This window comes from Xylaria bambusicola (assembly GCF_022495145.1).
Source record: "Xylaria bambusicola strain CBS 139988 unplaced genomic scaffold F5B22scaffold_2, whole genome shotgun sequence".
NCBI classification, from domain to species: Eukaryota; Fungi; Ascomycota; class Sordariomycetes; order Xylariales; family Xylariaceae; genus Xylaria; species Xylaria bambusicola.
Window position 1 is genome coordinate 402,748 of NW_025953555.1, and position 25,185 is coordinate 427,932.

Genomic DNA, 25,185 nt, shown 5'->3' on the forward strand with positions numbered 1-25,185 from the left:
ATCGGTGACGATTGCTGGATCGGTGGCAACACGACTATTATGCCAGGAGTGACTATCGGAAAGGGTTGCACTATAGGTGCTGGTAGTATTGTTACGAAGGACATCCCCGACTTCTCTGTCGCTATTGGGACGCCCGCGAGGATCGTGAAGAAGGTCACGCCGGTTCCTGACTTATGATACTCTAAACTAGCCAGTCATTACACACAGACACATACATATATATAAACTAAACAGAGAATACACAATCCAATTAAAGATGGACCTCTAAGAATGTAGCAATGGTGAATGCAACTATATATTATTTCTTGGGACTCTGAATTCGTGTGAGGGTTTTCAGCGAGTCTGGATTACCAATATAAGCTTCACTTTTGTGTTTGGAGACGGGCGGGTTGATCTTATGGCATACATTTCTGACTACTTAGTGAATAGGGTTCTGGAATTGGCGACGGTGGAGGTTCCCCTTATGTGTTGAACGGCGTTACCTACTTATATAGAGTATAAGGGAAACCTGACATGGGATACCATATAGCATACGTTCTTCCAACCTCTAACATCAACATCCTATCATGCGCTTACTTAGTTCTCTCTCGGGCTTAGTTACACAGTTATTCTCACTGATGCGTCTAGGAGTGATAAGTGAGGGCAGCTATTCTACGGTGGTGGTCAATATTACGGTAATGTTAATTTATCTACACTCTTATGGCCATAAACTATGCGTGCCTCATGGCAGTCGTGGCTCATGTATCTAGGAAGTATAAAATATCATACAGCTGAACTTGTGTAACCCGGATTTTCGATGGTGTGCTGATAGATAACACAATTTCATCATTCTATTTTCGACCGTGAACGGGCCAGTTCTGGATCGGGCTCAATCTTCACGAGCCGGTCGAGGGCGAGACCGCCCTCATGGGCATAACTTCCATTGGAATCTAGCTTGTACTGCACCCCATTGATAAATATTGGTGAAAACCCTTCGCCAGTCAAACCCCGACGTATGTTACCAAAAAGGGTTGAAGAAGCTCTACCCGCATCACGGAAAGGGGCTGTCATCAGATGATTCAGCTCATATTCGCGTGCTTCTTTCCTGCGCCTAGTATCCTCCTGTTGCTTTGCAATCCTCTGCTGCTCGGAAAGAACCACAGGGCGATTTAGCAGCCTGGTTACTAGAACGATTTGCTCTGGCTTTACCTGGAAGCGCTTGAGTGGCAACGGGAAAGGCGCAGGGTGCCTAGCGGCAACCTCAAGCGTCACTCCTGAGGGAAGTGGCCCTACTCCTTGCCGCTGCGAAGATGAAAAGGGAAGAAGCTTGATCGAGTGGATCATATAGCTGGGCCGCAAGGCAAATATTGTGCCTAAAGTGGCAAAGAGGAAGCTGATGACGCCGAATCCAGTCGAGACCCAGGGCGAGATGCCGGGAGGTAGGTTGAAGACATTGAGCCAACTATTAATCGCAGCGGAGCCCATACAGAAAAACGCTGCCCCATAGCTCGAGAATAGGAATCCGGTCTGTGGCGCAGTTTCGTATAATATTGTTGGGGTGGCCCTCAAGGCAAGCTGCTGGGCGTAGCTCAATGGGGGGATACGTTTCATTCTACTAGCGAGCGAGTCGGCAGCGGGTGGCTTGTTTGTTGTGGGAGGCGTTTTCTTCTTCGTGTCGGCTGTGTTAGCTGCCTTGAAAAGGACACGAGATAACGAGAGGCATCTCTGGCTCCGGGATGGGCCTGTGAGGAAGAGAGACGGCGAACATGTCGTTATTCGGGCTGAAGGCTCCAGCGACCTTCCTGGCCTTAGGGTGCTTCGCACAAGAAGTACGAGCGGGTGCGTGAAACCCCGGCATTGAGGCACTAAGGACGCCATTAGTTCCTGCGAGACTGCACGCGTACAGAGGTTGTAAGGAGCTACGACAGCCGGCAAGGAAGAGCGGACTTGGGGCTTCGAAGAGCCCTGCTCTGCAAGCAGTAAGTTCTCAGATGTTGCGCTCGACGATTTTTCTCGACAGGACTGAAGCAGATCGTGGTTCCTACCTTTAGCTTGAGTGGGGCCACACTCTGCGACAGGGCCTACCCGGCAAGTACCTGGGTACAGCTCATGCACTGCATGTACCTATGTATGTACATGCCTAAGAACCACATATGTACTTATGTAGGTACATAGGTACTGTGCCTATGGAGGTACCTGCGCTCCGATTGGGCTCCGAGGTCTTTGCTGTTGTTAGGTACGGGCTGTCGCTACGGAAAGTCCCCAACAAACTGGAACCGGAGATAAGCGTCGGCTTCCAAAATAGTGCAAGCGCCTACACTCCAGTTCCGTACTATGTAGGTACCTAGGTACCCGGCAAGTACTACCTCAGTAGTAAATATTAATCTCATAGTAATCCTCAACTCCATCCAAAGCGACGTAGACGGGGTGAAAAAAGTTCAATTGAGCTTCAGTTCCCTTTCCACCGCCGATATGGCATCCTTCGCGACAGCAACACGCCTCTCGGCCAGGCTGGTCGGTCGACGGGTCGCCCAAGATGCTGCTTCTCGAGGTTCGCACTCCCTACCTGTTCTATTATGCATACATGAACAACCCAACTCTCGTCTTCTTCGTCGCTGGTGCTGCTGGATTACCGCTTACGCGTTATTACCTCTATCTAGGCTTTCGCACATCTACCGCCTCACTCGCCGCCCAAAATTTCACCATGCCTGCCTTGTCGCCGACCATGACCGAAGGGAACATTGCTACTTGGAAAGTTAAAGAGGGCGACTCGTTCTCGGCCGGTGATGTTCTGCTCGAGATTGAGACCGACAAAGCCTCAATGGATGTCGAGGCCCAGGATGACGGCATTCTCATGAAGATCATGCAAGGCGACGGTAGCAAGAGCATCCAAGTTGGTACTAGGATAGGAGTCATCGCAGAGCCCGGTGACGATATCAGCCAACTAGAGATTCCAACCGATGAGAAGAAGCCTTCTCAGTCCGCCAAACAGGGTACGCCGGCCGAGAAGGATGAGCCCAAACAGTCCGCCAGCTCCGAGGGCACCGGAGCACAGAAGCAGCCGAGAAAGTCAGGAGAAAAGGCACCACCTCAGAAATATCCTCTCTATCCATCAGTAGCCCATCTTATCAAGGAAAATGGCCTAGATGAGTCTGCTATCAGCGAGATGACGCCCACAGGACCCGCTGGACGACTTCTTAAAGGTGATGTTTTGGCCTACCTGGGAACTGTGTCTGCTGGCAGGCCTGAGGAGATTATGAAGCGCTTCAACCACAATGCTCATCTTGATCTCTCCAACATCAAGATCGCTGCCCCGAAGGAGACTGTGAAGAAGGCGGATAAAGCCTCAGTTAAGGAGGCTCCAGTTCCAGAGAAACAACTGGTTTCATTGCCCGTATCGTTAGCAGCAGTCATCGAAGTCCAGGCGAAGATGGAACAAACACTAGGCACTTTTATCCCACTGTCTACCTTCCTTGAGCGGGCCGCCCAAGTCGCTAACGACGCACTGCCGTTACCATCTAACTACAAGCCTACTGCGGATGAGCTTTTCAACCAAGTCCTAGGTCTCGATAATGTCGGCCCCAAGGCATCACGTGGCCGATATCTGCCCCAAATTGCGGCTCTTCCTCCTTCAAACCTGACCGGTGTTGCTCCAAAGCCACATGTTAAGCTGGACATCATCGATTTCCTGGCGAGCTCCACCAAAACGTCAACGCCTAAAAAGAGAAAGACCCCAACCCAGCCAGGTATGTCGACTGGCACCAACTTCTTCAGCCTTACGGTACCTAAGGACGAAGAGAAGCGAGCCAAGGTATTCCTACAAAGGATGAAAACTGTGCTGGAATCTAAGCCGGGTAATTTGGTCCTATAAATCGGCAATAAATGCGGAATATTGTACCTATAAACTTTGTAATGCCTATACGCGAACACAATTATAGACTCAACAGTGTCGACACCTCTGGATTTTGATGGTATCTCAGATACGCTCGGACTGGACCATGCTTCTTTGTGAGTAGTCATGAAATATAAAGATATGCATAGCTTTGGTAGAAACGACGGATGGCGATTGGCATATTTGGCCGATAGCAACTTCAATCATATACACCTTTTCTTTGATGATAGGCGCTGCTAGTAAATCTCTTTTTTATGGCCCATTTAAGAGAAAGGGGAAACAAATCACGAAAAGTACAATGACTACTCATGACCACACTTCTCTCTGCATATTATATCATATATTTAGGGGCCATATTACATAATCCCCAGCCATCGAGATAAACCTTTTCGAGTCTTACCGTCATAAAGACCAGAAACACGAAGAACACGTAGGTTATCTCTCGCCGCGTTGTCGCTACTACATATGTGCCTCAGCACCCGGAGCTAATTCTCTCGCGTGATCTTAACCCTCCCCGCAGCCTCCATCTTCATCCCCACCGTCATAGACGGGTGAATGCTGGGGAACATGAGCAATTCAAGATAGTGTACATGTCGGAACGAGTCTGCTGTCAACATATTCGTGAAGTACAATGTGGCTGCGTAATTATCTAAAAGGCTTAGCGTCACTGTCGCCTACAATCCCAGTGTGATGCCAAACCATAATGCGGTCATTCTTGAAGAAAATCTCGCGTGCATTGGCGTAGAAAGCCCTTGCTCACGAGGAATAGGGCCCTCGGAGTCCGCCAGGCGCCCGGACCGGACCGAGCCCGTCTCGAGGGCGGCTCATCGTACCCCGTCACCGGATCCCAGCGGACCTCGCGCGTCAGCGTAATAAGGTCCGTGTGCTCTAGAATCTGTAATCTGACCTCTGCTGGGAGGGCATAGAGGTGAAATGGCGCGGCTGCATCAAATATTGGTAGTATTCCTTTGGAGTTCATGACGGAAATGCCGGGAATTGTGGCGTTTATAGGTTGATGAGGGTGGGAAAGATTGACTGAGATTATCTACATACGCTCCAATTTGAACTGGACGCATGAAACGATACATGTCGACATAGGCATATGATATACCTAGTTGCTCGCACTGGAAGCAGACAAGTAGTTAAACGGATTCCAGTAGATGTCTTCACCTCAGAGTATATTTCTTGCGCTTTATCATCTTACTAAGGGGGCAGCGTAGGTCGCTTGTCAGTTTAGGCACATAATTACCGTATGTTGTCGAGTGAGGTTGTAGATGAATGGGTGGATGTCGGCATCCGCAAGGATGCGGGTGGCTACAGTACTTGCTTAAGCCATGAATATGCATGCGTAGGTACTATAAGCACCTACCTAGTATACGAAGTAAAAATTGAGACTGTCACGGTTCTGATTGAACCTTCATTTTCCTAGCAGTCCTAATGGGAGGTACTGAATACATGGCAATAGTGTTGCGGGAAAGCTTGGGTTGTAGAATCGCTTTGATGAGAGTTAGATGATTTGCCTTTTAACTAATAAAAGTGCTTTTCTTTCTGGTTGCGTGGCCATTAACGTATTACTCTGGCTTCAGGGATCGAGACATTCGTGTCAAGGTTACAGTAATGTCCTCTCCCATTCACTATGTATAAAACTTTTCCCCAGTGCCTGATCAGCTTGCAGAAAGCAAAAAATATGTACCTCGCCCCCGTTCACACCAAATCTAGTAGTACGCGAGGGAGCTTGGGAAATATTTATAATTTATAATCTTGCAACTTCTCTGGGACAAGTAAACCGGCCAAGAATCGGACTTAATTTACTGTAAGTCCTTCTGCAAGTTCTCGGTGCACTACATAATCCCACCTACTCGGTATCTCAACAGTTGGTGAGTCAAAGTCCAGCCGGTGATACCTGCAGCCCCTTAAAAGATATCTGTACCAAGGACACTATAGAGTTAGGCTTGAACTATCTAGGTATGTCTTAGGTACCTGTCACGATGAAAACAGTCAACACTGTGGCGGACTGTAGTGTGACTGTGTCGAGATGTGGGCGGCCGGGGAAAGTTCGTGACACCCCGCTACACGAGAATGTGAGGCCAGCTACGTTGAAGCATACAAGTTGTCTACTATTGATATGTAGCATCTAGTATCTAATCATACTGTTGTCCCGTACATAGTTTTTCGTGAGGAAAGTCGTGTGGTTTTTGGTATGCAACACGGATATCCTGGAATTGTGTACATCAAACAAAAGTGTTAATCATATAAGGCTCCTACCAACAAAGACTGAGTATGCTCGAAACTGGAGTATTTGAGTGCTTGACTTATCCTAGGTGGCTTATAACTGACTAGGATATTGCGCTTCCACATCTAAACGCGGTTGGCTGATGCTGCATGAAGCATATGTATTGACAATTATAAATAAATTCAGACTCTGGGTTATCATGATATCTACTCGTTTTGCGAGCGTCCTCTCCTCCTGATACGAGCCGCTGAGCCAGTCTTTTCCCTATTAGCAACGCCTCGTATGCTGTGCGGCGTCTCGTGCTGCCACAACCTTGCGGTAGCCACTTGTTCATAAACCCAATATACCCCCAACGCTACGGCCGGGAGCCGAGATGGATGCGCATGACGACAATACTTGCAGGGTTGTTTCACCATTCCGGGCGAATTTGGATCAGCGGATGAACTTGGGCTACCGGTACTTAAGAGCAGTGAAAGACTACGGGATACAATACACCATGTCAACATATGCTGTGAAACAAGCGAGGAGCACTTTAGAGAGTCAAATGACTCCCCAAAGTGCTACTCTATATAACTTGTATGTTGTCGGACTAAGTCTTATTTCGGGTAGCCGATGAAGAAGGAGCCTAACTACCTACCTAGTCATTCAACAATGCCTTGTCTTCTTCCCAACCTTCCCACGTTGGGGGATCAAAGCCGTTGGGCCGCGTGGGGCGTACGTGGCCAATTTTCAAGCCTTGAACCTCCAGTGCTTCTTTTGGCCGCCTAACTGTTCCGCCAAACCCCGGGCTGTATACACTCTGCATCATGCTGTCGGTAAAGAGCCTCGGATGCAGCCTGCGGATGCTACAAAGCGCACGCTTCCCAACCTCATCCACTGAATCGTTATGACGCAGAGCAAAAAACTGAGTGTCATGTTGACGCCGTAGTTCATCTTGAACGTGTTCAGGATACGAGCCGAGCGAGAGAAGAAACAAGTTGTATTGCGAAAGGCTAGTCTTGCAGATCCAAGAGCCGCCTTGCGTAGCCCGTCGATAAAGACCAGCCAGAGCCACGATTGTGCCCAGACTCCCCGTCCCATAGTCGGACATAGGGAATGGGGGCACCACAGGCTCGCCCAGTCCCATGAAATTGCCTTGCTCCCAAGCCACACCCGTTACACAGTCCGCAATCTGCTGCCAGCCTGCCCGGTGAGCCCATTCTGCACCGGGAACACCCGACCCTCCGAAGCAGTCTTCTGTCACGTAGATAATCCCACGGCCTCTCTGGCCTGCCTTGGCCGCGAGGGCTTCCGGGGAGTATCCCAATCGTGTGATGACGCTAGGACGGTAGCCGTCGAGAATCACATCGGCAGTGGCGAGAAGCGTATCGAAAACGGCACGGTCGGCCGGATATTTCAGGTGAAGCGATGTTGTATGCTTTCCGGCATTGACATCAAGCTGGAAAAAGGGAACATCTGGGAGTTGAGGCGATGTGACTTTAAGCACTGAAGCGCCGTGTGCCGCAAGCGACCTACCAATCGTCGGACCAGCGATAACACGACATAATTCGATTACACGTATACCACTGAGACACTGGTATTGGTCTGTGCTCTCTCCACACTCTGAAAACGGTATCGGCGGCGTGGAGAGCTCAAGAGGTTGCACTGTAAAAGGGGGGAGCGAACTCATAACGCGGCCATGAGGAGTCTCACGGTATTGTTCTCGAGTAAGCACAGCAGTTCCGGCTTGTCGAAGACGCTGATTTCGTGACTCTAGCTCCGAGGTAGAAAACCGCTTAACGGCATTTTCGATGGTCTTAATGCATTGATCATAGTTGGTCAGCCCAGGACAGAATGCTGGCAAATCTATCATACTAAGCGTCGTGGTCGCATCTAGTGACCCATGTATATGGTAGAATGCGCCCGGGTTGCGAGTTTCATAAAGTCCGGCAGATAGACGACGGTAAAGGATCGACTGAGCACCGTGAAGGTCGGTATCTAACAGTTCAATATATTTAGAAGGTGTTTTGTAAGGGGTGGTCAATTCCAACGAACCTGGCAGCCTGTGACTGATCTTCGAATTAGACTTGTCGAGACCGTCGAGAGTTGTAATATAGGCAGACATGAGGAAACAGGCTACTCGTTCGAGATTCACCGCGATTTTCCTCGGGTGTTCCTTGCGTTGAAGGTTAGAGATAGCAGCTACCGCGCAACCCTCCAGTCCTTTAAGCGCTGCACAAGCTTCTTGTTGGCGTAGTGGACATGGCAAACAAACACTATCCCCAGTACCAGATGTACTTTCGAATACTACATCTGCAACGTACTGAGAAAACTCAAATGGTATCTCAGACAGAGATACCTCGAGAAGGATTTCGAGAGCACGGCGGGTATTGATGCTTACTGAATAGGAAGCATCCCTGGGCTCCAGAGCGAGAGCACAAGAACCTTTGTCGATAGTCATGTTGAATTATGTAAGGCTATTCCTTATAAAAATATGTGCTGATGATGCCAAAGACAAGACGTCTAAACGAGCGACTTGGCGGCCTTAAAGCTCAACTATTGAGCAACACCACGTAATCTATCAATACCTTGATAGTTAGCACCGATCCGGATGCACGGTAATAAGCAAATTTTAATGCGTACGTAGTTACTAAGATCTCGACGTTTCGGAAGTGGTCGCTGTCCTTTTCGGATACACAAGAGAGGAGCTACATCCGAGTTAGTTGTTAGGCAGTATGCCTTTTCGGTACCTAGCTCTGAAGGCATTTTAGACAAATGTCGCGATGCCGAGACTCTGCACTTGAAGGAAGCCGAATGACAACCGATAGGCCAATATGGAGGTATGTCACGCACTCCTAGTTAGTGAACCAGAGGAAAGATTACTAAGAGCCTCGTATCATTGGTATGTCAGTATGTGTACTGCAGCCGGCAATGCGGAACAAGGTGCTAGCCGGTGGAAATGGTCATGACCTATACTCCATATCAAATGGCGAATAATGGCATGGTCAAAAGAGGAATAGAGTATGTACCCTACGACTACTAGCGTGAAGTTCACTAGTCGTGATAGACGTGTATTTGATACAGGCAAGTGTACTTAATTCCGAGTGAATGGATTGCAGTCCTGTCACTCCACACGACGGCCATGGAACCAAACACCTCGCTCTCTGCTAGGTCTACGAAGTAGGTTATAGAATTCTGATATCATCTGGAGGAGATGTAAAGACAGATTGGCGATAGATTACCGAGAAAATGACTCCTGAAGCTACCACTTAAGACTTATTATTGTTGGTCACGAACTAAACTACAGAAGCGAGGCAGCACTAGAGTGTAACACGTGCACAAGTTAAAGACAAAAAAAAAAGCCTTCTTCTATCGAATAAATCCAAGGATATTTATGGATCATTAATAGAGCCCGAAGATGATGTATCATCTCCCAGTTCCGACGCACCATACCTATGGCAGCGAAGTCTGACATGGTTCACGATATTCAGCCCTTGAAACTATGCGAGTATTTCAACTTAGAGATGACATTATCCGGGTGCGCTATCCGGAAGGGAAACCAAATCCTAGAGGTATAATTGATCTTGGGAAGAGCTCACATATGCGTAAATAAGTGTGACGTGGTACGGCAGGTGACTAAGTAAAAGTCGCCCGTCTGTAGGATCCGTTGGTGCATCTAGACCGCTAGCCTAGGAAGAAAGATTGTTAGAAAACATCCGGAGATGGAATGCAAGTAGATTACCTGAATCATCCTTCTGAGATTGTAGCTACCTCCTATTTGTTGTCAGGCTGCCGATTACAGGTTTGTAGAGAGATCCAGGGTTATGAATTTGAATCTCAGCAATTACCTATGGAGCATGCCAGGTGTGATTAGACCGCTTTTCAGATCATATTGACTGAGTCCTCGCAAGAGTCAATTATGATACTAATACCATCTATAGGAATAGGATGATATGGAAAATAGGGAGAGGTGAAGCGAGCCGCAACAAGGTGTTGCGCATGAATAGTTTGGGAAGAAGTAGTCGGTTATTCCCTGCGTACCAGCTCTTCAGATGTTTGGTCACCACGGCATCTAATCTTAGGCAATCCATCATCTTGGATATCTTGGATAGTAAGCTCGAAGAACGGCTAACACGGATTCAATAAGGTATCCGAGTACTTGGTTCTCAAGCGGGCAGGCGGTAGGATACAGCATTTTATTACACGTCGAGCCTTACAGCAGCGATTGGTAGATAGACAGTGCAAAATGGAGAGGAGGCGTAGGTGGTGAGAAGAAGAAGAGGCGACAAAAGAACATCTTACGAAGTGAAATCTTGGTACATGTGAGTACTCATGTATGCCCTACATCGCCACATCCCCGTGTCCTTTCGATCTTCCTCCTCCACTCTGCTGCTAAGCAAGGTACACATTGGGTAGGTACTCGATACTATTTCCTCTTGCATATGCGTATGTTGATCGATCATCACCACAGTTGGACTGACTGATTGACTGACTGATCAAGAAGACTTGACTCTCAACCGGTGAGATTCGCTGACCAATCGGACAGTCATGTGTTCCCTCCTTCGTGGTTTTTGATCACGAACATTTTGCGTAGGTATGTAAACACACACCAAGGGCACCGAGTCGCCGGGTTATGTAGGTACTCCCACATCTAGGTCATCTGCTTGTCACAGTGCTACCCATGACTAGGCTACTAGGCAATATGAGCAATCATCTTTTTGCTGCCTTAGGTGCTGGCCTACATGGCTCGGCATACGGTCCTAGCTCCATCCTGTACCGGCGCTGCGGTACACTCCACGGAAATTCCGTAGGTTAGCTGTGCAGAGAATACGTCGATGGGTTTCAATAATTCCATGTGGGTGTCGGTTCGACTTCACAATGGCGACTTGACAAGGAACCGTGCGCTTGACTGGTAGGTAATCAATAATTGCATGACAGTACAGACGTCAGTATGCGCCTCCGGTCTTCAACCTCCAAGCTAGGTTACCTGAGCCCTACAGCATACGTTACTTTACCGCCCCAACAGCACATTCTGATTGTTTCTTATCATTCCGGTCCTGCTTCATTAAGCGAGCCAGTCTTCTTGCGTCAGGCCCTGTGCTAGGCCAGGTTGTATTTGGCTGCGATGTGGTGTGTCGTGCTGTATGATGTGCTATGCTTCTTGTACGCGCTCTTACTATCCATGGCTTGTCTACCTGAATCAGGTTGAAAATTTGAATGCGTGTACTCGTCAATACACGTAGGCAACGGAATATCTGGTCGAGTATTGAGTAGATGTCTACCCAACGTGCCTCTTGCCTCTTCGTCTTTCTTTTCGCTTGATGCGTGCCAGCGCCACAATCCCGCCATCCCGCTCAGGCCGGGAGTCTCAGTTGATTGATCCACGTCCACGACGGCACTACCCAATCATGGTTGTTCTAAACGGATTAGTTCTGTGCTATCTCTCTTATAATGAATATACCTCGTCACATCAGCCATGATGGACAGACAGACGCGGTCGAGACCGGGGTCCCCTTGGTCTCCCCAAATACCTATTTCCTATGCGTTACCCTTCTCTCAGTCTCTTGATCTTGGCTTGACCCAGCAGTGTACCCTCCTCTTCTTTACTACTTTTCCTTTCCGACGCGCGTTATTGACCCTAGCCTCCTTTCCATCTCATGTCTTTTAGGAATGAGCTGGGCGGAGGAGAGCTGTTAGATCTTTAGTGTCCCCAGTGCTTGGAAGCTCTGTTCCATTTCAGACCCAAAAATATTCTTCTTCATATTTCTCCCGGAGCTATCATTCCTTGCCTTTTTGAAGGCCACACTACCGATGCCGTATGCAGGCCGATAACTGTATTTGCCGGTCATCGTTGCAGACAAGTAGACATTCTCGTGCGATCTCTCGAGTCTTTACATCCCGATAGGGCTGAAAGGGTCTTATTGTCCACATCCAAGACCGATCACTCAGTAAGCCCGTGGACTCGGCGCCGCACCGATTTCTCAGTCGTTGGCACTGTCTGGCTTGGGCCACGCCACTCTGTAACTCCTGGTCGGATGGCGGTTACGATTCGGTCTCTCAATCAGCATGACACGGCCTAAGGTTGACCCAGACAAAAGGCAACGCACCGCTCAAGCCTGCGACTCCTGTAAGCGTAGGAAACAAAAGGTAAGCGTGGTCTCTCACCTTGTCCTTGGCGTCATGTACTCCAAACTTATGTCGTTCCGGCCCCCTAAACTATGCAGACCGAACCTGTGGTACATTAGATTGAGTTGTGAATTACGTACAAATTCGCTTAACACGGGCGGCTCGGATCTTCTCAGGACTATCCGGGCAGTTATGGCCTCTCGATAGTCTATTCTCTGACGATGGCTTGTTAGTGCGACCATCATGATATCATCAAACGGTAGCCATCAAGAATGTGTGATCATGTCACACTATCTGTTAAGGTTCAACTTGATAACTAAACCTTGATAGTGCAACGGCGAGAAGCCATGTAACACATGTACAAAGCGACATCTTGATTGCCAGTATACCACTAGCACCTTAGATCACTCCGGATCACAAGATACTTTCGGACCGCCTACCAAGCGCCGGAATATCGACAGTTCGCCAACCATGCTACAATCCCCTGTCGAGGCTTCTCAGGGCATTACCAGGAGGAACTCATCTTTAATGTCATGGAGTCAAGCTACTGAATCCGGAGGCACTAGTCTTAGTGAGACCACGATACTTAAACCTGAACACAAACTCGTTGGAATAGGTTGTCAAGCTTTAGGGGGGGTTGATGGGGATTTCGATCGGCGTTCGAAGCTTAGCAATGCCAGTGGAGCTGCTGATGAAGCCGAGGTTTACCACCCTCAAAACCGAATGCTTCAGGATTCCACCGGAAGACTTTGTAAGTGAATCATCCTCCTCTTTTCTGTATAAGATTGTAACATGTATGCGTTCGCGTTTTATAATTACTACCTAAAACTTTATCGCGCTTTAAGCGTCGGCAGTCTATATCGAGCAGTAATTATAATTATAAGATTTGCTTATTTCTATAAACGACCAAATCGTCACATAAGGGCTAATTTATTTGATTTACAGTATATATCGGCGACTCTGCCACTCTATCATACCTGCAGTGGATCCGGATGATTGTTGAAAATATATCTGGCCCCTCTGACTTCACCGTAGATCCTCGCCGACATATGATTATGGAGAATGCGATTTCGCTACCCCAAGACCTTAGGCCAACTGGAATCTTACCTGACCAACGAACTGCGAATATACTAATAAATTCTTTCTTCACAAATGTGCGTTTTGATCCATCACTTGAGGGATACAGTACTCATAGTTACAGACCGCAGGGTTCATCGAAGTGTTCAACAAGAATATATTCTTAAAATCAGTAGATGAATGCTATAACGATCCGCTTGGAGTCACGCCATCCCTCTTGTGCCTGTTATATCTGGTATTTGCCATTGGATTGGTGATGGCCGCCCCTTACCCTGGGAGTGATGAGGCTGCGGTGATCGACAAGCTTCGTGACGAGAGTGCTAGCCGTGCTGAGTTGTTCTTTCGCAGCGCCAAAAGCCTTGCTGATCCAGTATCTGGTTTCGAAGACGCAGACTTCTGGTCTATCCAGGCTCTTCTACTGATGTCTCTTTACATGTTAGCTGTTTCTAAACGAAACGCTTCCTATGCTTATTTTGGTGAAGATTTCCATTGCTAAGTTAAATTCTATCATTTACTATCTGCTACCCTCTCGATTAATTGCTGTTAGGCTTGATCTAACACTACGAACTAGGGATGGCAGTACGCTCTGCTTTTGCCTTAGGGCTCCATAGAGAAGAGAGCATGGAGGTATTCCAGCAGGAAGATCGCTTAGTGCGCAGAAATTTGTGGCGAACATTATTTATTCTTGATCGTTTCCTTTCAGCATGTCTGGGTCGGCCCACTGCCATATCGGAAGAAGATTGTAGTGCCTTTGGAACCCCAGATGACTTTACTCCATCTCCCATGGGCATATGCACTGACGCGACGCACTTTGAAGCTCTCGATGCTACTGTAAAGAGTTGCCAAGTTATAGGGATGACTCTCAAGCGTGTCTATTCAAAGAGGAAAATATCAACAGCAGTTGGTCAGGAAATCGTAGCTCGCCTGGAGACCTGGATTACAGAGCTACCCCGTTCTCTGCATTGGAGGAGACTCGTAGACGAGCGAGTCGATTCCAATCATGGCATTGCAATTTTGCATGTGAATCTTCTTCACTGCCATTCCGTTATGCTATTAACAAGGCCATTTTTCCTTTGCTTGCTCAACAAAGCGGCCGTAGGTTTACAAGGTCAGAATTTTAAACCATCGCGACCTAGTCACAAAATGGAAGCCTTCGCTCAGACCTGCGTGGAGGCATCTCAGCATACTCTAGTCCTTGCACAGACCGTGCTAGACAATAAGTATCTGCCCCAATGCAACCCCTTCGTCATGTATGTGTTCCTACAATACTGTCACTGCTATAGTTAACAGAAAGTAGACACTGTGTATTCGCAGCAGCATTGATTGTTCTCAGCAATGAGTTTGCGTCACTGTTTAATAATCCAGACGCCCGGACATCTATCGGCAGCGCAATGTCGATATTGAGGTTCTGCGCCCTAAACGACAAGCAAGCTGACCGAGTGTTATATATTGTCGAGAGTTTCAACAAGGCAAATGAACAGCGGACCTCGGATAATAAACGGCTCTACCTACCTGGTCGAAAAATTCCAATATTACCAACACTGTCGCAGAATCGGAATTTTGACCCGATGCACCACTTCTTCCGCCTGGAACAGGGTGAAACAAAGTCTACTAATTCGACATCAGCATTCAATGGAGATGCGGTTTTAGTCGCTTCAGCGCCACCGCCGATACCATTAATACCTATGATTCAACCAGGCCCAGATGAAGGTGTGCCTATGGGCTGTGCAATAACAACTGCCAGCATGCCACAGGGAAGTGATTCATTGAACGGAGGCGATGCAGAATTTGATTTGAACAGCATTTGGGACGGTTGGAATAACAGCTCAAATACACCAGCCGCTGTCCACCAATATCACCCTGGCAGTTTTGGCTCGTACAGTCTCGGTCCTTCCCACATTCATCCCGTTGGCCCCAGCGTCGTAAGTGTTTATCAAAGTTCGCTCTTGTTGTTCTTTTTGCCTGGCAAGTATCTTCATGGGCCCCTGGAGAATCACGTCTTTAGTTAGATTATGATTGACAATTACTCACATCGGGTTCTATAGATGTATCACCCTTCGGAATTCAGATGACTGAGCTCCTCGCTATCTCAGTCAACCAGCAAGACAGCTGGATATTCAGTATGCATTATCTAGGATTTTCTGTTGTCTGTACTTGATAAGGCGGGGATAGTGCAAACACCTGCACAAAGTTACACGTTCTCGTTGGAACTATGAGGAATAATTCAATACGTTAAATGACTGCGAACGCGGGACACTCTTTGATTTATATATGGGTTTAAGTTGTACATTATGGGTTAATGTAACAGCTTCCAGGGTCATGTCTGTTCTTTCTTGTATCGGGTTTACAGACACATCACTCTGCCCGAGAGCTCTCAATAATACTCAAATACTGCCAATGCTCGTACCTTCGCCGCGATGATTATTGCGCGTAGTTTGCGAAAATTCCCCTCTTGGATATCTTCATGATAATACTCTGATAAAAAAAAAACAACGAGTAACGTGCGTTTTGATGGAATATTTCCCTATCACTCGCCATTTGACAGTCTCGAAAAATAGAGATTGTGAAGATAATCATACGGAACTGAAATAGCTCCTTCACAAATGGACCGCGTGTTACTATTTAGGACGGTGCAGCCCGTAAATTCACCAGCTTCTCGGCTTAACTCATGTGTGTCTTACTCTCGAGCTTGCCTGTCTGGTTAATATCGAGATTTCACATTGCGCTACAATAGAAGTAGACTAGCTCCCGTGTAGCCACTAATAATAGACATGCCATCTCGAGAACCATTGGAAATGGTTGTAGTCCTAATCTAAGTAATAACAGCTTAGAGAAGGGAAGGCCTGTGCAATAGCGAATCTCATATAGTGCCTCTTAGTCACAGTTATAATACTGATGGACACTCTTCTACTGATTTTAGAGACTTCAGTTGCTCTCTGTGCTTGACCTAAGTGCGGAACCGTACTTAATCTGAGCTTCGATGACTTTACGATAGAATAGACTATTACAAGCCGGAAAGTAACACGTGTAATATATTTATTACCTAATCCGCTGGTCCACAACTTAGTCAGGGAATATGTGATGAATACTGAACGTCTTATGAGAGCCATTGTCTAATTTTCATATGAAGAAAGCTAGCATCAGTCAGTTGAGATAGCAAGAGTATGATTTACGAATTTGATTCTCCTTCATATCCCCAGGCTCGTCGGGAAAGGCTTTACCTATGGCGAATGCTTGACAATGAGATTAAGGTCAACCCAATAATCTAATCAGGTCTTTCAAAATAGAGAGAGAAAGAGAGTTATGCCAGTTATAGTAACCTCCGAAGTCAACTGTCACGTCTTAAACTAGCGAGGGCTGGATATTGACGTCTGAAAACATGTACATTAGCGTGTGTAACATGAGTGACGCTTCCTGGCCTTGGGCACGAATACCATGGAGTCGATCCGTGCTAGCTTGCTGTGATGAGCAGTTTGTAAGCCTTGGACTTGACCTCATTGGGCTACTCATGAGCTGCGCGCATAAATGCTTGATGTCGTCTCGTTTTTATTATTCCATAGCTGTAGGCTTCAATGCATGCGACAGGGGGGCGCAGGGGCATATTTACGACGTGGTGCAACGCCAAGAGACGCACATAATACGAAAGCCACTTCGCGCGCTAGGATGCGGGAAATGGAATGGCGGCGTTCGCGATACACCATTTTGGCCTGTTACTGGGTTAGGTATGTAGGAAAAGCAGCGAGAAACCTCGCAATGCATGTCGCGCGTCACTGCAGAGAGGGCCAAGTAAAGGCGCTTGAAATGACGAATTATGATGCGACTCTTCAAATGTGCTAGGTCACTCTCCCGTGAATTGTTTGTTCACTGTCATAGATCTTTGATTTTTCTCTTCACGTTGGTTGACTGCCTAAATACCCGGGAAGCTCTACTTTTTAGATTAGGAACGTGGCCAACAACAAGGGGATCCAGACATAAGCCACGCCAAAGCCCAAAACATGATCCGACATCCTTGAGGCAGCGCCTTGGAGCAGTACTGGCGTCCCGACTGTTGGCGTCTCATCAATGCTGCAGATGTTTTGACAGCCCTCTTCAGCTCTTTTCACATTCCATAAGGACTGGACGGCATCGCTGTCCCGCTTGTCGGTCGTTTTCTCATCGCCGGTCGTATTATAAACCATTTCGATCCATTGTATTTGCAGGTATGCCTCGCTACCAACTGTCATGTTGCCGGACCATTCGCCACCGTCTGACCATGCGTTGAAAATGACTTGGCTCGGATCGCGGGGCACTTGGAAGGCGATTGAGGCCACTTTTCTACCGTCGATGTACCAGGTCGTATCTTTGGGTGTCCAATCCATCCGGTGGATAGACCATTGAGTCCAGTCTGCCTGTATAGGAGTCGTCACGTTTCGAGTAGATTGTGGGATATCGTAGCCTGCCGCATTATATGAAGGCTGATTCGTGTATTGAACTTTGTCCTTGGGATCCTGGGTTCGAATCTCAAGATCAGACTCTTGGACAGTAGTGAGGTCAGAACCATCACCGTCGTCTCTGTACGTGAACATGGCTGTTACTGCGCCCGGAGGGCCTAACGTCCTAGCGTACATTCGCACCGAGAGAAAGTGGTAAGCTTTCGAAATGGATTCGAACTCTGCCGCCGATTGGTAGCCTCTGTACCTCATTGTTCTCATCGTTAAAAAGGTCTCGGATGAGGGATTCTCATCCGTGTTCTCTTGGATATAAATGTTATTCGGTGAATTCACTAGAAGGACTGGTACATCGCCTGAGTCCACTGAATCGCTGTTATTCCATCGCTGAATACCCCATACATTGGTCCAGTCTTTGTCGAGGAAGTAATCGCTCGTTTCATCAGCATCGCTGCTATCATATGGATCCGCGATGGGACTAGGTACGTTTGCGTACTGCGTGAGTGCCCGGAAGTCAAAGAAATTGTGTGTTGTGAAGTAATTCGTGCTGGTTTCATTGGTTAAATAACAGTTGCATTGCCGATCGCTGACCTCTTCCAAACAGGCGACTCGGCCCAGTACTTGAAGGCCAATGAAGAAGAGCGTTTGCAATGACAGGCCAGCCATTGCGATTATAAGTATCTCACTGTCCCAAGCTTGCAGCCTTTCTTGTCTTGTAACCCTTGGGATGCCTCAGGTGTGTGTAAAAGAGAAAATAGGTCGTGCTCAGGATTGAGGAATCTTGGAAAGCTGCGCGAAGATAGCGTTCGTTTCTCGACAGCAGGAGTGTCCCGGCGAAGGCTCGTATTGAACGCCAGAAACCGAGATGGGTAGAAATGGCTGAAAGGCGTAGCGGTAGAGGTAGGACAAAGAAGGATTGGCGCAGCCAACTTATATGGCCTTCAATACATGATGCATATGCGCAATAGTGTCGTGGAGTGACATCGCACGGCAGTGTCTAAATCAGGGGTACCACTGGCGGATTCGGGAAATATAGCGACGGCCTATGGCAAGACGTGTGCAAATTGTGGCCGCATGGCAGCATCGGGCCCACGAAGCTGAATAGATTGAATTCTGTGGTAGCTAATGCGTCTGGGAGGGAGCCTCTTCTTACTGCGCCGAGTTGGAGTCGATGCTCTTGTGGGTGCCGGGATCTGGCTAGATCAATACAGCCTATGTATGCGGTTTAACCGAGCACAGCAGAGGGCCTCCCATTGGACAAGGCCGGAGATAAATGAAGTCTCGACCTCTTCAGGAATACTGATCTACAGCCACAACGTCGCAATTAAGCCCACCTCAAGACTGCCTGTGACAAATATATATTGGAAAGGCAGCTTGGGTACTGCCACGACGCGCTCTTACCTGCTGTTAGTGGGATGGCACACGTTGCTGCACAATGCTCATTCATCTATTTATTCATGGGAGGTCATGGGAGGGACGACAAGACAAGGTGAGGGCCTACCCCAAAGCAGGACAAGACCTGGTGAAGACGCCGAATTTACGAGAGCACAGCGCAAGTAGACCTACCTATGTAGGTTCATCGTCCGCCAAAACGGGACAAAGGGAGAGATTTCTGAAACTGCCAACTGAAACCAACGAGCATGTTGCGTGCTGCTTGTTGCTTGCTGGGTGTTCTGGGTGTTCTGGGTGGGCCGATTAACAAGATCTAGCCGCCATCCAGGGGAATATGGCCCGGGGGAGAGTACCCGGGTATACGGGAAGAAGCACGAGTGTGGCACAAGCTGAACTGACGCACGGCCGGAAAGCCTGCTTTCTCTACCCTTCGCCCTTCGCATCGTACTGTAAATACCTATGTGATCTCAACATCCGTTTGTATATGGTGATCATGGAGATCCGGATCTGAGACGGGGGTTAGAACTTTTGATGAAGGAGGGGTTTGGAACCCTGGAAGATGGTAAAATATCTCCCCTTCCTTTCCATGTCTTGATGAAGCCGATGGTTCGATAATAGCCATCTGGGGCTTACCACACGAATGCTCACATAATGAGTGTTGCAAACGCAAGGGGCCATGCTCGCTCTCCGGGCTTCAATCACGATGCCCTCATGCATTCTGTCCAGGCCTTACCCCTCCCTCCTGATGGAAGATGTAGGTAAGTACCTACGTGTACTTAAGTATGTAGGCATCTAAGTCAACGGCATATTCATACCTACATATGTACATCTTACTTACAGTAGGTACTACCGTATTACCTAGATACACCACATACTTATGTACTACATACTCAGCCTACTGGACTGCTGTAGGGAAGTACAGGCCTGCACAGCCCGTGTGTACAAGTGCATACATACTGCTGAATCAAACACCTAACATTGAGTTTAGTGAACTGCTAGCCGCTGTAATTGCACTGAGAAAGAGAGCACGAGAGCACGATGTGCCATGCTAAGTGATCACAGCTGTAACGATACCTACCAGGTACCTAGGCAACTTACATACCTGGGTGTAGGTACATCTCGCAAGTATATGTATAATAGGTATGAGGTACGTATTCTTTCTGTCGAGCCGAAGTTCCTCCAGCTGCCGATAACCGATAATCGATAAGCAACAATCCTTAGCGTCATTGACCGGGGACATTGGATGCGAGGAAGCCTTAAGTCCCTATCTGGTATTAACCCCGAGTTACTGGAGTGAACACAGCAGTGGCGCAAAGGGCCTTCACTTCACGATTGCCTCACTACCTCTCCACCCCCTTCTTCTAACCTGGGCGTGTATCAGAAGTTCCCACGCTCCCATGCTTCAGCATCCCCTTTAAGCTGAATCTTCCCCGTTGCGATCCCAGAATGTGGTTCTCCGACTACTTTTATCCCATATAGACTTTCATGTTAATATTCTCGTAGCCATATACAATGACGATGCCAAAGCCAGTCGCTTCCGAGGCTGAGGTGCCAAGCCACGTCACTGGCCACGACAACCCAGATAGCCCAGACAATAGAACCCAAGAACCTGAGATGAAGGTCCAACACGATATCCGTGATGGTGCTGCCGCCCAATCCCCTTCACCTACGGCTGCAGAAAAATCCACCGATGACCTCGCGACGAGTGAAGCCGACGACTCTGAAGTGCCCAGCGAGGCTACAGGCAACGCGCCAGCCGATTCTCCCAAGGAGGTAGTTACCGAAACATCAAGCGCCCCTCCGCTTCCCAAGGAGCCTCTCCCTGACGAATCTGCACAAGATGATGGCTGGGACTGCCATTGGGACCCGACGCAGCAAGCCTGGTATTTCCACAATCACATTACCAATGAATATACCTGGGAGAACCCCCGAGTGCCCTCAGGACAGCAAGCATCTACAGAGGCCAACACGCAACTTCAGACCCCTCCTGCTACTGCTGTTCCACCCTTGAATGAACGCCCGCCAGCTGGTGGGTATAATCCTGCTATCCACGGCGATTACGACCCGAACGCCTGGTATGCTAGGAACAATGAAGAGGATGCCGATCACGATGCTCCTGTAATGGATACTGCCACGGCTTATGCCGCCATCGGCTCCTTCAACCGGTTCACTGGCCGGTGGCAGAGTGACGAACAGAATCCAGAACGTCACAATGATGAAGCCAAGTCTCGCCGGCAGATGAATGCATTCTTTGATGTCGATGCTGCTGCAAACGCACATGATGGACGGAGCTTGAAAGCTGAGCGCTCTGGCAAGAAGCCTTCCAAATCCGAACTCAAGCACTTCAAGGAAAAGCGTCGAGCCAAGAAGGAAGAAAAACGACGAGCGTGGCTCCGCGATTAAATTTCGGCCCGCTCATTGCATTTTTGTTTTAGGTATTGGAGTTTCACGGCTTGTATCGTCGCTTACAGTAGGTCACCTGGCATTGCATGAGAGAGGCGTTGGTGGCTTGAATTTTCTTTTCTGTAGGAACTCTGACTGCAGGCTGATCAGTCTAGCGTGTCGATTTGAGCTTCACATCTTATTTTACCCCTCCAGATCTTTGTATATTACATAGCACCGAAGGATAGCTAGCATCTGGTTGCTATTGGAATTCTTGTTACATCAGAATTGTATAAAGACACCTATTTCACGTCACGGCATCACCGCCCGCTGACAAGTATATACCCACACATCGTACCTGACACCAGATAAATCCGAGTTCAATGAATTGCACATGGAGTAACGCATTTGCGCTTCGACTAGTTGATTTGCGACATCCCATAAGATGAGGCTGTGCCACATATAGTCCCAGGATCCCGGTGCATTCCGTAACAACAATTTTGTGAGACTTACTATGTGGGCAACAAATTACGTGAATCATTGAACAAATCTACCTGGTACATCAACCTGGTTTGTTAATAATTTAGTCCATGCATATAGCACAGTAGTTACAGAATGGTAGACCCCCTTGAGCGCATTTCCATAGCTATCTAGCGGCGAGATTGAGACTCTGCATACCCAACTTGGCTTGGCTCGTCAGCTGAAACCCCTCTTCATTCGTCGTCGTCTTCTTCATCGCCCGAGTCCAAATCCATGTTCAGATGCACGCTTTCATCGTCACTGCTATCGTCTTCGCAACCTTGTCTCGATGTGGACATAATGGTAGGAGCCCTGGTGTCACCGGTAGTTTCCGAAGGACTTGTTGTCGTGCCTGCCACGGACGCCCTTGTAATGTCAATCTCGACGCGTTTCGAGAGGCTGATTTCTGCAGTGGCATCCTCGTTTTTCCGCTTCAGGGAACTCGTTGAGGTGGAGTGGGATTCCACAAAAGTTGAATCTGACTCTGACTGTATCTTTGTCTCCGATGAGGGTGCGAGGAAAGGAGTCTGGATGGCCTCGGCGCTGCGTGTGGGAATAAGATTAGGTGTCATGGATTGTGTTGCCGGCGCCGCCGCCGCAAACGAGCTCGAGATCTGGCCGGTATATCCTTGTCCAAATGAGAAACCGTTCGTTTTGGATTCTACTTCGGCCTCGTCTTCTTCTATAGCCATCGTATCGTCTGTCTCCATGAATTCGTTAGAGGGCCCCGTGGCCATAGGGCGGAAGTTGAAGCGCAGGATCTCTACGCTTTCGTCCCTGGGGAACTGCTGCGTGATGTATGGTAGGATGACTTGGGTCGTGCGCCCACTCCGGTCGCGAGCTGGATGGAGTATGCTTGCGACCTGTGCATCTCTGTTACGACAGAGGATTGCCGTCTTGACCATTTGAGACCGAATTGAGGAGGGAATGTATTGCTGGGGTAAATGACTGAACAGAGTAGTTAATAACGCCTCAGAAGCGCTAATATGCTCAGCGCTCAGAGACACAGACATCTTATCGTCTTGTGATTTGCTTGGCAGGAAAGCATCGGCGTTCTGAGAAATCGTCTTCGGGTTCTGCCCATTCTGGGCTGTAGAGGAACCTTGAGGTTTCGGTTTTGGTAGATAGCCGACTGCTCCAAGCAGATCGCGGCAACAACACTTCATGAGGAGACTCAAACTCTCGACAGTGGGCTTAGATAATGTGGGACCGCATAAATAAAGTATCTCTTTAATGAGGATAGATGTCGTCGTTCGCGCCTGCGGCAGTCTGTATGTAGATTGCAGAATCCGTAGACTCTGGTCCAGAGTCTCCGGAGCTAGCGGGATGTAATTTCTTTCCATTCTCTGGATTAAAGCCAGATGCATCCTCATGACAGCGATCTGTATATCAGGAAACACTGTCCATAGTTCATCTCTCTCCTCCCTTCCGATCGCAGAGTTCATTCCCGTGTCAGTTCTTTCCTTGCTGGACATTGGTGGCTTGATCGAAGAAATTCTCGACGAGACATCCATTATGGCGGTAATTGGGATGGCAATTGCTACCCGAGTGTGGCAACGGAGATGATCTGCTATAAAGTCGAGCAGACCGATAATCCGCTCACCACCAGCTTGCACACCGACCCAGCCAGGAAACTGCTCCGAGTCTCCATTGCTCCCTTGCGGTTCAGCATCATAGTCCACCTTTTGCGGCTTGTAACCAATCGTTGACTCCCAGATTTCGTGTACAGCTCGGAACACTTGATCGGCTGTCGAGTGCAGCGCTTGAACAAGGTCCTCAAGATGCTTAGTCCATTCGGTGGAATCTCCACCTTTTGCTGCCGTCATGTGAAGCCGGATTGCTAAATGTCTACTGCTCATCTGTAGTGTGGCGGGAATTAAGACGTTGTCAGAGATAGTCGGAGCCAAAAATGGCTGTAGTTCGGTTCTAAATTTTCCAGAGAATTGCCTGAGAGTAGTTGGGTGAAGAGGGATTAAAGTCGAAATCGCCTCAAAGATGGTCTCAACAAGGCTATAAGGAGCCTTCCCTACTTTGCTGGAAGTCGGTGGCTTGAGTACCCGTAGACAAGCTGTCACGAACCCAGATAAAGAGGGAGTTACCAGCTCTCTCACCAAAGTTGGGAAGCCATGCATTAATGTGAAGATCTTGGTGAGTGTCACTATATATAACTCTTTGGCGACGGTAGGATCCTTTTTCTGATTGAGGTTAGCTTCATGCCGTTCCAGGAGGTGATGGTAATTGAGAGACGCACCTGTATCGCAGAAATCAACCCGCTTACCCACGGTCCAGACGTCCGAAGGCATTCCCAGCCCCCAGCCTCAACGACTGCCTTCACTAAAGCCGCCCCCACAAACCGACCCTGAGATGTCCTCCCATTGAGCAGGCTCGTTATGTGAGTTTTCAGTTTGTGGATCAAAACAGAGGCCTCCGAAGATGCTCCCCAGGGCTGAGAAATATGTTCCTGGCAACGTCCTACTTCCTTCAAAAGGAGTGGTAAGAGAGGCGGCAATTGTTCAACCTTCGTTGATGTCAATCTTCGACAGATGGTCCGGAGCTCGGGAGGCAGAGTGACGAGAGCCATTGGGGGCCAACACAAACACTAGTACAGGATATTATATCTGTTTAGATTATGGCGAGTGTATATTAGAGGTGTTGTCCGTTAGTTGGCGAGATCACGGATAGCAACGCCCCCGAGGTTCCTCGAAAGTGAAAGCGAAACTCCAGCGATGAATGTAACAACCCCAACAAGTGCAGTCAGACAAGGATGGGTAACTAGAGTCATTGGGCCCGGAGATTTAATCACAGACACTCTAAAAGCCAGAGATATAGGATACAACGCCCCTTGCTGCGTCACTGCGTGAACAATATGTATGTTTTTCTTTTATGTGACAATATCAAACTATAAGTTTTTCAAGCTATTGAAAATCTCTGGTCTATGAATATGGAATATCGGGGCTATGTATATGTAGGGTACATTGACTCTAGCTCCAGGGCTGGGCTCTACATTATGTAGTAGGTACCTCTTACTTACTTAAGACCTCAAACCTTGGAAGTACCTCTACTTGGTAATGTTTACTATGGCTGGTTGAGGCAGCGCAGCGCCATGCACATGCACACCATCGCCCTTGAATTCCGAGCGCTTGCGTACGCATATACGTAGGCATATCGTAGGTAGGTAT

General features: G+C 48.2%; 9 protein-coding genes across 9 annotated transcripts; 4 read left to right on the top strand and 5 right to left on the bottom strand.

The window, feature by feature from the left end:
* Positions 1-641: 641 nt before the first annotated feature.
* Positions 642-2,192, bottom strand: F5B22DRAFT_149558 (uncharacterized protein). Its single transcript, XM_047969125.1, has one exon. The coding sequence runs from the start codon at positions 1,855-1,857 to the stop codon at positions 826-828; it is 1,032 nt and encodes a 343-aa protein (XP_047835612.1). The 5' UTR covers positions 1,858-2,192; the 3' UTR covers positions 642-825.
* A 152-nt stretch (positions 2,193-2,344) lies between these two features.
* On the top strand, positions 2,345-4,026 carry F5B22DRAFT_149567 (uncharacterized protein). The gene is made up of 2 exons (XM_047969126.1): positions 2,345-2,530; positions 2,640-4,026. The coding sequence occupies exons 1-2, from the start codon at positions 2,452-2,454 to the stop codon at positions 3,848-3,850; spliced, it is 1,290 nt and encodes a 429-aa protein (XP_047835613.1). The 5' UTR covers positions 2,345-2,451; the 3' UTR covers positions 3,851-4,026.
* Positions 4,027-4,356: 330 nt separating this feature from the next.
* F5B22DRAFT_641404 (uncharacterized protein) lies at positions 4,357-4,850 on the bottom strand (the record flags this gene model as incomplete). Its single annotated transcript, XM_047977985.1, has 2 exons — positions 4,357-4,545; positions 4,632-4,850. The coding sequence occupies 2 exons, from the start codon at positions 4,848-4,850 to the stop codon at positions 4,357-4,359; spliced, it is 408 nt and encodes a 135-aa protein (XP_047835614.1).
* A 1,891-nt stretch (positions 4,851-6,741) lies between these two features.
* Positions 6,742-8,544, bottom strand: F5B22DRAFT_655456 (CoA-transferase family III; the record flags this gene model as incomplete). The annotated part of the gene is made up of 2 exons (XM_047979885.1): positions 6,742-8,081; positions 8,139-8,544. 2 exons carry the CDS (start codon positions 8,542-8,544, stop codon positions 6,742-6,744), a joined length of 1,746 nt encoding a protein of 581 aa, XP_047835615.1.
* Positions 8,545-12,149: 3,605 nt separating this feature from the next.
* On the top strand, positions 12,150-15,358 carry F5B22DRAFT_632793 (fungal-specific transcription factor domain-containing protein; the record flags this gene model as incomplete). The annotated part of the gene is made up of 7 exons (XM_047976738.1): positions 12,150-12,230; positions 12,540-12,960; positions 13,155-13,363; positions 13,411-13,762; positions 13,858-14,536; positions 14,584-15,208; positions 15,332-15,358. The coding sequence occupies 7 exons, from the start codon at positions 12,150-12,152 to the stop codon at positions 15,356-15,358; spliced, it is 2,394 nt and encodes a 797-aa protein (XP_047835616.1).
* Positions 15,359-17,117: 1,759 nt separating this feature from the next.
* On the bottom strand, positions 17,118-18,609 carry F5B22DRAFT_149634 (glycoside hydrolase family 16 protein). The gene has a single exon (XM_047969129.1). It carries the CDS (start codon positions 18,377-18,379, stop codon positions 17,219-17,221), a length of 1,161 nt encoding a protein of 386 aa, XP_047835617.1. The 5' UTR covers positions 18,380-18,609; the 3' UTR covers positions 17,118-17,218.
* F5B22DRAFT_149608 (uncharacterized protein) lies at positions 18,555-19,356 on the top strand. Its single transcript, XM_047969128.1, has one exon. The coding sequence runs from the start codon at positions 18,839-18,841 to the stop codon at positions 19,271-19,273; it is 435 nt and encodes a 144-aa protein (XP_047835618.1). The 5' UTR covers positions 18,555-18,838; the 3' UTR covers positions 19,274-19,356.
* Positions 19,357-20,623: 1,267 nt separating this feature from the next.
* On the top strand, positions 20,624-21,508 carry F5B22DRAFT_641408 (uncharacterized protein; the record flags this gene model as incomplete). The annotated part of the gene is made up of 1 exon (XM_047977986.1): positions 20,624-21,508. The coding sequence occupies one exon, from the start codon at positions 20,624-20,626 to the stop codon at positions 21,506-21,508; it is 885 nt and encodes a 294-aa protein (XP_047835619.1).
* Positions 21,509-22,114: 606 nt separating this feature from the next.
* Positions 22,115-24,952, bottom strand: F5B22DRAFT_149594 (rRNA processing/ribosome biogenesis-domain-containing protein). The gene is made up of 2 exons (XM_047969127.1): positions 24,258-24,952; positions 22,115-24,201 (listed from the first exon to the last, which is right to left on the bottom strand). The coding sequence occupies exons 1-2, from the start codon at positions 24,585-24,587 to the stop codon at positions 22,201-22,203; spliced, it is 2,331 nt and encodes a 776-aa protein (XP_047835620.1). The 5' UTR covers positions 24,588-24,952; the 3' UTR covers positions 22,115-22,200.
* Positions 24,953-25,185: the final 233 nt, after the last annotated feature.

Bases quoted from the DNA above. Each gene is read 5' to 3' on its own strand.
- F5B22DRAFT_149558 (XM_047969125.1), bottom strand. From the start codon at position 1,857: ATGGCGTCCTTAGTGCCTCAATGCCGGGGTTTCACGCACCCGCTCGTA.
- F5B22DRAFT_149634 (XM_047969129.1), bottom strand. From the start codon at position 18,379: ATGGCTGGCCTGTCATTGCAAACGCTCTTCTTCATTGGCCTTCAAGTA.
- F5B22DRAFT_149608 (XM_047969128.1), top strand. From the start codon at position 18,839: ATGCGTCTGGGAGGGAGCCTCTTCTTACTGCGCCGAGTTGGAGTCGAT.
- F5B22DRAFT_149594 (XM_047969127.1), bottom strand. From the start codon at position 24,587: ATGGCTCTCGTCACTCTGCCTCCCGAGCTCCGGACCATCTGTCGAAGA. The intron at 24,202-24,257 runs GTGCGTCTCTCA...AACCTCAATCAG, and splicing joins GGTTGATTTCTGCGATACAG to AAAAAGGATCCTACCGTCGC.
- F5B22DRAFT_149567 (XM_047969126.1), top strand. From the start codon at position 2,452: ATGGCATCCTTCGCGACAGCAACACGCCTCTCGGCCAGGCTGGTCGGT. The intron at 2,531-2,639 runs GTTCGCACTCCC...ACCTCTATCTAG, and splicing joins CCAAGATGCTGCTTCTCGAG to GCTTTCGCACATCTACCGCC.